Source organism: Charadrius vociferus, unplaced genomic scaffold (genome assembly GCF_000708025.1).
Source record: "Charadrius vociferus isolate BGI_N301 unplaced genomic scaffold, ASM70802v2 scaffold163, whole genome shotgun sequence".
Taxonomy (NCBI): domain Eukaryota; kingdom Metazoa; phylum Chordata; class Aves; order Charadriiformes; family Charadriidae; genus Charadrius; species Charadrius vociferus.
Window position 1 is genome coordinate 14,919,864 of NW_009648332.1, and position 11,124 is coordinate 14,930,987.

An 11,124-nucleotide genomic window follows, 5' to 3' on the forward strand; every position below is an offset into this window, starting at 1 on the left:
ACGAGGCGGGGCCGGGCGCCCGGCTGTCCCCTCAGGCTGCCGGCGTCGTCGAGTCCTGCCCGGGGCAAAATCCAGTGGTGGGGCAGTTGGAAAGGACAGGGTTTCCCAGCTGTGGGGTGCAGGGGTAAAGCTGGGCGGGAGTGATGGGGTTGGCACAAAGTTATTGTCAGAATTATTTTTCCTTTAGCTTTCTGACAGTACAGAATGTGAGGAAAGGGCGTATGAAGAGAGCTGGGCCTGTCTGCCCTCACACTTACAAAAACTGTGTCTTAACTAGTTGCCAAATGATTATGAGCTTACTGAAGTCACTCTCAGCCACCAAAAGTTTCTGAGCAATCCTCTTGATTATGCTTGCAGTTCAAAGGTTTTCATATTTTTCGCGTTCCAAAGTTTTCCACTGTTAAAGGAAGAAAGTATACTAATTCCTATATTTCCCCATTTGCATATTTGCTTTTTAGGAAATAAGCATTCAGTTACTCTGAAGAATGAAGATGCTGCTCAAAGGTATAATTTCTAACCAACAATATGTGGCGTTCATGTTGTGCCTCATGTTGGTGTTTGAAATTGCATTCTCTGCCTCGCATGGGTTGGGGTTTTTTTGCTTTCTCAGAATACTGTGAGTAACTTCAGGAGATCACCAGCATCAACATCACGCAGGCTTGTTTGGAGTGATGCTGTGTAACTTCTAACAGCACACACATATGTGCATTGTATAACATGCTAAAAGTTTATGAATCTAACCTCCACAGTTGTATTTCCTTAGTCTGTAGTGCTTGCTTTTTGCCATCTTAACTTCTTTGCATGCTTGGGTTTTTTTTTAATTTGCTTTAGAAACCAGACTTGAGAGGAAAAAACACTTTCTGCCATGGACAGTTAGCTGAATGTTCATTTGACTCGGTAGTAGACCTAGACTTCCAGGTCAGTAGCATAGACCTCTATCGGTTAAGACAGCAGAATGACTGTACGTTGACAACCTCTGCGGGAAGTGCTGCCAGATGGAGATTGGAGACACCAAAATGGTTGCTCTCTGGGTGTTTGCTGACAATAGAATAGCGGCAAGACTCAGGAACACTCAGGAAATCTACTGTGGTGGTATTTGTTTGATTATTCCTTCTTTTACTTTGTACCCTCACACTCAGTCTTGTCCCAGTCCTTTTTTTCTTCCCACTCTTCCATGCCTCATCCAGTTCCCATTCTCCTGGCAACACTCTGTAAATTGTTTGTCCCAAAGTCTTTGTCCAGCCAGGTCAGGTTACTTCTCTTGCAAGTTGGGTAACGTTGTATGGAATTATTGCAATGCAATGCAAGCCAATACTTTTCCTGACTGGGGTGGAAATAAAGCTAACCAAGGTTGGAAACTCCTTTGTGGTTATTCCAGAATTACTAGTCCAGTTGCTTGTTGCTTTGTTTGGCCAACATGGTCTGATGCAGAAAAATGTAAGCTACTGTATTTCAGAAAAAAAAGGTAAAGATACAATTGGAAAATTCTTTATGGAAATCTGTGCTCTGTCATTCAGCATTGGTTCTGTTACAGGAAAGCAGCTCTGGAGGCTGCTATGAGAAAGAAGATTGAATTTGAGAAAAAAGCATTGCATATTGTTGAACAACTCCTGGAAGAGAACATTACTGAAGAGTTCCTTCTGAATTCTGTAGGTGTTGCAAGTTTTTATACTGTTTTGTATCTTAGTGTTCGACTTTTTTTTTTTTTTTGAGTTCTTGGAACAATTTGCTGCAGTTTAAAGTAGGCAAATCATTTATTCCCTCTCTTGTGAGTTCTGATGATGATTGCCCTATTTTCAAGGGTTCTGCAGTGAAAACATGCCTTAGCTTTGCAGGACTGTGTACATTTTTGAATCCTCGCTTTATTACCACAGCATTTGTTTATGCCTCTGTGGTTCTGGACTGATTGGTGAAGTATAAAATTTTAGGTCCACATCACATCATCTGTGAATTTAGACAAAGTGTCTATAATGCCCCAAAGTTTTGCTGGAATGGTATGATGATTACTTCTGTTAAGGTTGTAAATAGGCTGGTAAACAGGTGGGCAAAACATGTAAATAGAGGAAAATTATGAAAATAGGTGCAAATAGAGGTAACATGATGAGGCTTTTCTATACGTAAAAAGAAGTGCTCATGTCTGTCTTCTTTCCATATTTAGTCTTTTACTATTTTTACTGTGTAGGTTCTAAGTGTTGTTTATTAAGCTTAATAAATAACTTATAAAATTACAAATAGGTATTTTTATGAGGTATTTTGAGTATGAAAAAAGACAGACTTTCCAGTATCTGTTGTTGAACTATTTTCTTGTAATTTTAGGGAAAATTTATTACTCCATCTCACTATAAAGACATTGTTGACGAACGGTCTATCATCAAACTATGTGGTTATCCTCTATGTCAAAATAAACTGGAAAATGTAAGTTGCTTTTTATTAATGCTGTTATCATAAGGATCTCTTCACGATTTTTTTCTCTTGCATTTGCTTTTTAACTTTAAACTTGCAATATTAAACATAGATTAAAATACTGTCAAGTAATGGGCCAGGCATCATATCATTCCATTTTAGTATAATCCTTCTGATGCAAAAGGTAAAATTTGATCAGTTGACAACCATTACTGTGTGACAGAATTAGTTAACATCTACTTTGACAGTAACAAAGATGAATGAGGTATGGCTTCATAGCCTTCCTTTCTGCATGCAGAGTCTGATCTTGTTCCTACTTCAGTGTAACCACATATTTCTGAGAAGGATTGAAGTGAAAAAAATAATACAATGCAGGGATATCACTATGTAAATGCATATACATCTGCTCTAAAAATGTATGTTACCTGTATCAAAATCATAGTCACGCTTCTTTAAGTATGTTATGTCAGAGTTTAAGCAGAGCTCAGAGTTCAGTCACATAACCTATTATGTAGTACCAGTTGTGGTACACCTGTTTATCCAAAAAAAATACACTCAAGTGCAAAAAAAAATTACTGTTTGGACTTCATATATCCCCACGGAAATTCACTTGGAAACTATATTATATTTTATTTAAGTTTCTCTCTGGATTTGTCTCGGTAGTGGTGGATGTCTCTGACAGTACGGTCTCATGTGCATATAAGTAGATACAGATTAGAGAAGGACTTGTTTGTAATTGCCCAACACTTGTACATCAGTAAACATTCTACCATGGCAGCTCAGTTGTTTTATGTTCAGTGCTGGATTTCTTGTAGATCTGAAATTGTCTTCTACTGATAGCGAGATGTAAATGATTAGAGATAAATTGCCATTCTTACATTATTAAAATATGTGAATTAAAAGTGAAGCTTTCTGTAAAGTTGTGATAGAAGTAACAGTCTTGCTGATGAAAGCATATTGTTTTAGGTGCCAAAACAGAAGTACAGAATTTCAACAAAAACGAACAGAGTTTATGATATCACTGAAAGAAAGGTATGGTAACCAGTCTATTTCTAAAGTGTATTTAGTATTGTCTCAACATCAGAAATGCATTTTGTAACAGCGTTCATATAGTGGCTTGATCCAGTTTGGTTCTTACAAAAATAATGTTCATGAACTGTTAGGATATGAAGTTCTTTGTTCATTTTGGTTTCTAGATGCTCTTTGGAAAGCCAAGAACCCACTTACTTTCTTTTCTAAATTTAAACATAACACAGAAGGTTTTATTTGGATAGCAGTTTGAATGTGGTACAGCTGATCTGTGAAAAGAAACTTGTGAAGAAGTATTCTCTGTTTTGCTCCAGTATGGTCAATGAGCTTTAGCAGGGTCAAAGTGCACATCCTTTTCATTCATTGAAGTTTGCAGTAGTGTAATACAAGTTACATCTTATGCATTAGGGTTCTTTTTTGAGGACTTTTCAACAGAAAACCTGTCTGTTTCTTTCTTTAAGCATATTCATGCGTGTGGTTGAGTAAAAGTCTTCTTTGCCTGCTTACAGGATACGCAATCACCTACAGGTGCTTATATGCTAAAATGTAGGATAAGTATTTCTAATTCCAGCATGAATTTCTTCAGTGTAGCTAGTACATATTCTTTTCCTCTGGTTACAACTCTGTGATACATAAAATTATGGGAATTGCTTTCTCAACCTGCTAAGCAAGACTCGGAGAAGTGGGATGTTTTGTCTTGTTTCATGGTGCAAGCATTCAGGTTAATTTTTCAAAGATACTACAAAATTTTAGGTGGTGTTCTGAGTATTGCAAAATATCCAAGTTCTGTTGCCAAACAAAATTTCCATTATTGAACACCAGAATTTTATTGCATGTCTTTATGACCATCTTGTTGGATTAGGGATTGGTCTTTGAACAATTTTAGGGTTTTTTTTTTATTATTTTTATGTAGAATCCAGCACTGGTTTGCTTCTTAGTATGTAATAAAAATGCAAAAAACAGAAAAGTGGGGAAAAAAGAAGCATCTTCAAGTGACCTGTGGGGAAAGGGATAGATGTATTTAAAAGGTTTGCTTTTGCACCTGGTCGTAGGCTTAAGAAGACTGAATTAGTACTTATATTTTATAGGCATAAAAAACCAATGCCTTCAGTACCTTTATATGAGTATTAAATTTATCTTTAGTCATATTTTCTTGCTTTCTAATTTCCAGTGCTTTTGCAGCAACTTTTGCTATAGAGCATCTAAATATTTTGAAGCTCAAATTTCCAAAAGTCCAGTATGGATGCGAGAAGAAGAAAAGTAAGTATAACCTTATACATTGATTGCTCCTTTTGAGAATATTATTTTCTCTATCCAAGCTGCAATGCTAATTAATTAGCTGCAGTTCATCAAAATGATTAGGTTGAAGCAGAGGTCACTGATATTAACATGTTAGCTTAGCATGGTGTTTGTTTTAATAGTGTTGTTGGCATATTGATCACAATAGTTGACATAACTCAGTACTACTCAGAACTTCTCAGCAGACGTGACCACGTTAGTTTAGAGGGCAGACTAGTCATAAATAATAGTCAACTCCTATTAACTTTACAGTGTACTTACTAGGATTGGATTTTTGCAAACTGTATAACGTACAGGATGAATTCATCTTATCCTGTTGAAAGATTTTTCTAATTTTAGCACGGCACTTGGCATTGGTCTTAAGGTTAGACTTACACCTGAAAGCAGACTGTAACATGAAGATGTTCTTTATCCTGGCTAAACCTCTAATTTCAGATTGCCCATTTTCTGCTGTTACTGCAATACACATTGTGGAACAGTGTGATGCAGTCCGTGTTCCTGGCTTAGGAAACATAGGCTTGCAAATAATGAATTCAGCCAATGGGTGTCAGTGTTTGACAATAAATACTTGCCTAGAGGGTGTTCAGATGAATTCATTCAGCTTTGGTTCTCCAAGACGCTACTTTTTGTAGTCTCCTGGTTTTCAACAAAAGAAACTAGCAGAAATTATATGTGTGAGCTTGGTTTCACAGTTCAGATCGGTCATACAAAATACCTGATCAATGAGAGAAGAGGTTTAGAGCCACCTGATTTGATCTGGGGGATTCTAGTAGGTAAAACTAGTCTCTTCGTTTAATGTTTAAGTAAGCTTACCAGTATTTTTCTGCTCTTGTTTTGCTGTCTTCAAAAAAGTATTTCTAAAATCTCCCTTTATTCTTAACATGGAAAGTGTGTAGTTCTGATATACCTGGTGTAGTTAATTATTTATGCTGTGTGGTGGTAGGGAGGTGGTATTTTCAAAAAACAAAGAAACAAACAAAAGCCCAGATAGTTCATGGGTAGGTATATCTGTTTGCACAACCACATACATGTGCATAACCACATATATGTGCACACACTGATAAACGCCTACACATTAGGATATCTGAAATTCTTTTGATAGAAATGACTGCAACTTCCACTTAAAACTCTGAAGAAGAGTTTAATCATTAATCAGAGATTTAAATCATTGTTATCACCTTTAGTTTCCAAACTCAGTTCATCCATATGAGTGGTGCAGCTTTCATCTTTTGAAACATGTCAGGGGTTTTGTATGCTGTCTGAGAGGTGTTAGTGGATGCTTAAAAGGTTCTCTTTCGTTCGTAGGACATTTCAACATTTAGTGTTGGATAAAATTAACAGCATTGTGATGCTGCCTCATAACTGAATTGAAGCAGTTTAACTGCAAGTAGAGCTTTGGAAAGAAACCCATCAGAATTTGTTTAGTTATGGTTCTTAGTTTCTGGAAACCTTTGAACTCCACTTTAGGCTATCAAGTTATACTGCATTAATAATTTTTAACAAAGTAAAATTTTAAGTAAGTAAAGATAACCTGAATATTCTTTTTTGTGTGTGTGTTAATTTGGAGCATTTTTCTATAAACAGCCCAGGATTGGTTTTACTATAGGAGCTTTGTGACCTGTAGGATCTTGGCATGTTTACTGTGTTGAAGAGGAGACCAAAGGGTGATCTGAAAGCAGTCTGCCACTACTTGAAAAAAAAGTTACAAAGATTACAGAGCCAAACTATTCTTGATTGATGGCAGAAAAATTAACAAGGGGTGATGGCCACAAATTATTGCATGGATGGTTCGGTTTGGACATTGGGAAAAAAATTGCACTAAGATTATGGTGGAACGAAATGGGATAGTCAGCAGTGTTTTGAAATCTCCATCTTTGGAGGTTTGCAAGATTTAAATTTCATTAATTTGTGTCTGACCTAATCTAGTACTGGTGATAATAGCATGAGAAGCAGGAGGTCAGACTAGAGACCTCCAGAGGTCCTTTCTGGCTAACATTTGTGTGACTTGCTGATTCTGTCAAATGTTGTTCAATAGAACAGCATTGTGCTGCAGGCAAGTGAGTCATGCTCTGTGAACATGTATGTATAAACCTGCTCCCACTAACCTTGCTTCGTACAGAGGGTGTTGGGCTAGAAGATCCTCAGATATCCCTTCCAAACTCAACTATGTATTTTATGTATTAATGTGTATTTCAAGAACATTGATTTAGTGGGAAAATCTTCATTCTGTATTTTCTTTTTGCAGACCACCAGATATAGAGCTGCTGAAGGAGGGACAGAGGTACAGTGAACAATATTTTTTGTTGTTGTTGTTACAGGTACTTATAGTTAAACATATTAGCACTGTATCAGATGAAAGGGAATCTTTGATTTCCTGTGTTATAGACAAGATCTTATTAGAACTTACACAAAGGATTATTTGACTTGTTTAGTTTTTTCCTTTGATTCTAAACCAGCATGTTTGATCTGTGTGATTTAGTGTACAGCTGCTCTTAGCCTGTATGTCTTAATTGAGCCTGTTGAAATCTGAAACAAATACACTGTTTGTACTTTGCATATTTTATACCATCTATTCTTTATAAAGAAAATGTTGCCAATTATATGTGATGAAAGCTTCTGTACTTCTTAGTCTAAAACATCTATATCAGCTAAAATGAAATCATGCTATTCTGTCATCTCTCTGTACCTTGCTTTGTCTTGTGACTTTTTGTTTGTTTTCTTTTGCAACACATGGCCATTAGGTGGCAAACTTACATATGCTAAAAGCAGCCCTGCTGCCCCTGATTTTAGAGTATTATATTCATATATATGTTAAGATGCCTATCTTCATTTTAAAATTGCACTATTCGTCATGCTAACTCTGACATTACTCTGTTGTCTTTACTAATACCTTGTTTACTATTCTTTACTAACTGCCAATAAGCAACTGAGAATTCACTTACCTAGTGGTGTCTATACTTGTCATCTTGATTGCAAAACATTACAACTCTTTGAGGTTAATAAGGCTTTTAGAAGAGCAGCCATGATTCTTAAAGCAAAAAAGTACACATCTATTTTAAGGGGAAAATGCTTTATTTATCTTTCTTATGCAAGAATGAAAAGCAATTACAGGTAACACCCATTTCTTATTTCATTGATAGCTTGTGTTTTCTGTTACAGTGGACAGTCTGGAGAAGAAGTGAAATTATGTGATGAAGTAATTAAGGCTTCTGACATTGAAAATCCTAGGATATCTTCAAATCCATGTGAATCTGGTTCTCGTGACACAGCCAGTGACAGCAGTAGTGATACTGAACAAGAATTTGTTTCTTCTGTCCTACCAGGAAGTCAGTCAAGTTCAGCCAGTTTTGCACAGCAATTGCACAGAAACAGCATCCTCAAAAAGAAGCATGCTCAGAAAGCCGATTGCAGCCCTAAAACCGAAGACTCAGATGTGGCAGAAGCCACTGAACGACTATCTAATTGTAAATTAGATGCTCAAGAAGAAACGTATGCTCACTCTATTCATAGTAAAATAACTGCAACGCCTTCAAAAACTATGACTCTAGGAAAATCAAGCGCTTCAGAAAACTATGAAAACACTTGTAGTGGTTCACAGATAGTTTTTCTAGGTGTGAGCAAAAGAGGGGCAGAACATCTTAAAAGAACACTAGCTAACTCAAAAGAACATAGAAAGACTGAACTGAGGAATCCAATTAATTCCAAAGGCAGTTTATTAGAAGTGCTTAAGCAAACACTTATGGAATGGAGAACTGAGGAAACTTTAAAATTTCTCTATGGCCCAGACTACACTTCTTTATGCTCATCAGAATGCATATCATCTGCCAACCAGGAGAATGAAGAACTTGATGAGGATGACTTAGATGCAGCTGATGATCTCAACACTGTTGCTGCAGGAGAGTGTGAAAACAGTTTGAACTATTCTTTACCTTTCAGAAGCCCAGGTGGAATAGTTAAGCCTGTGCCTAGTTACGAAAAGTTGAAAGAAGAAACAGAGCTCCTAGAACTCCGAGTAAGAGAGTTCTATAAAGGAAAGTGTGTCTTGGCTGAAGAGGCGTTGACGCATGCACAACCAGAGGAACATCCAAGCAAAGAGAAAGTAAGTGTCATGTGGAATAGTGTCAAGTCTGTATGAACCCTGCCTTCAAAGAATTATCACAGACTCTTTGTTTCTGTCATCGTAAGTGGATATGTCCAAGGTAACATCAAGCTATTAATGTAAAACAGTAAAAGGAAGGTTGGATAGATTCACAACAATCCCATAAGGTGGAGGAATCATATTTTAGGTTGGTAAGAATGAGTTTGTATGACTGTTTGGGACGCATTCGATTCTGTTAGAGGTCTTTCAGTTTGTGAAGCATGAAGGTAAGGAAGGTGAACCAACATGTCGTGAGACAGAGTAGGCTTTGGGTGAGGAGGGAACATGTGGGTTTTTTTCCTCCCTCTTTGATTCATTAAATAAAACTTTTATTTGATGATTTTTTGCCTTTTCTTCATGACAGAATATACTTGAGATTGGATTTCTTTTCTTGAATAAGACTAGATCTCTGGCATTACTTAGCGTTAAAATTCTCTGAATTGGAACCTGCTGATTTGTTTGGATGTATTGCTGCAATCTGTACAATCTGGGAAATCTGTACAATTGGGAAAAGACCTCAGGAGGATTTGTAGACTGCAAGAAATAGAGTGGTCTGAGGTTTTACACCTTCTGGGTCAGACAAGCCAGCTGACAGCAGCCGGGTCTTCTTGTCACTACTGTGAAAACAGTATGCTGACTAGTCTAGGTAGGTTGTACAGTTGGTAATGGCATGTGAAATTGCTTGTGAAGTTCAAGTGTGATATTAGCATCAGAGGGTATTATTTCCATAATGCTGCTTCTTGTAAAACAAAGCTATACATTGCTTCTTGGAAAAAGTTGTGACTCAAGTTTTGAAGGAATTTACCATTAGTTGAATTAAAGTATCTAGCATAGGGAAGGGGAAAAATAGGTTAGCTGCAGACTGTATGTTGGGTCAGATTAAACAAACTTCTGTCCATTAAGAAATTACTGGTTTGGGTGGGTTTTTTTTTCTGTTCAGAGATAAGAGTTTTCTTAAGCTTAAACATTTATTGATAAGCTGTGACTATTTTGATGCATTGACTTTAAATACTAGGTTATAGCTGTTAAGTTTTTTGTCTAATACAGGATGATCAACAGGAAGATCTCAGCTTCCCACTTGTTGATTCAAGTGCACAAATGCAGATTAGAAAGCGAATTGTCCTTGAAAAACTGAGAAAAGCGTAAGTATCCTTTACTTTGGTAAATATCAAGCTGAAGTCGGTGCTCATTCATCATCATTTTAAGAACAAAGACACTGTGCAAGGACATTCTGGCTTTTTCTATGTGGCCTTAGTCATAACTTAAACCCATTATTGCCCTAAAGAACTTACTTATTTCTGAGATGGTCATCTGCAGTACAGTTGCAGATGTCAGTTTGCACAGTCTGCTGAGTGAGATGCCAGAATCTCACTACTAGGGTGTTCTGTAGAAGAAACCTGCCCCTTCCTACAAGCATTGCAGGCTGGCATGACAGCATCTTCGCACTCTTCAGTAGCTGGCAGAATTCAACGCGATTGTGCCATTACACTGAAAATTTATGTGGTTTTTGGATCTAAGTGTTGGTATGACATGTGGAGCTTAAATGAGACTATGTGCTTCAAAAAAAAAAAAATACCCACAGCAAGCCCTTTATTTATCATCCTCCTTTCCCTTGGTTATCTGGAAACAATCTAATCTATTTAGATTCTTGTAAGTTGTTTAAAAGCAGATTCTGATGGACATAAAATAAGAAATATTTAAATAGCTGTATGTACCAACTGCTCAAGTCTAAACTGAAAAACTTGAATGGGCGGAGTGTGAATATTTGTCCTGTACATTAAGCATACTGTTACTCGTAAACAAATCTACACAGAAGGAAGTGGTGTTTTCAAACCTCTTAATAGTTTAAGCAAAGGTCTTGCTAAAAGAGTTTCTACTTGATATTTGGATGGCTGGTGTCAGTATGCCTCTAGCTGCAACCATTAAAGGCCCTCAGAGTTGAGTCTTAAAAATTTCCAAACGTGAGAACTTTTTCATATACATAAAAGAGCTCTGGAGTCCCAGAAAAGAGATTAAGGCATCTCTGCTGTACCTGTTAAAATTACTAAATTGTTGAAGTTGAGAGGACCTTGAAAATTCTCCCATTGTCAATGCAATGCAGATAAATGAGTGTTTGAAGGCCGTGATTGTGGTGCTTTTGGTAGTGTTATTTTGCTTTTCTATGGCTGAAGTTTGTGTTAGCTAGCCAAACTACATTTTGCAGAAGCATTTTTTTAACTAAAAAAAACCCCACAACAAAAACAACCCCCCAAGCC

The 11,124-nt window shown here is 36.9% G+C and overlaps 1 protein-coding gene across 1 annotated transcript in view; it reads left to right on the top strand.

The window, feature by feature from the left end:
- Positions 1-11,124, top strand: part of RPAP2 (RNA polymerase II associated protein 2) — a 42,014-nt gene that overhangs the window by 1,763 nt on the left and 29,127 nt on the right. Inside the window, exons 2-9 of the mRNA XM_009884893.1 lie at positions 459-504; positions 1,535-1,649; positions 2,317-2,415; positions 3,370-3,435; positions 4,604-4,692; positions 6,977-7,012; positions 7,891-8,830; positions 9,917-10,011. Of these exons, the coding sequence (XP_009883195.1) occupies positions 459-504; positions 1,535-1,649; positions 2,317-2,415; positions 3,370-3,435; positions 4,604-4,692; positions 6,977-7,012; positions 7,891-8,830; positions 9,917-10,011 (1,486 nt within the window). The remainder of the gene's footprint in view (positions 1-458; positions 505-1,534; positions 1,650-2,316; positions 2,416-3,369; positions 3,436-4,603; positions 4,693-6,976; positions 7,013-7,890; positions 8,831-9,916; positions 10,012-11,124) is intronic.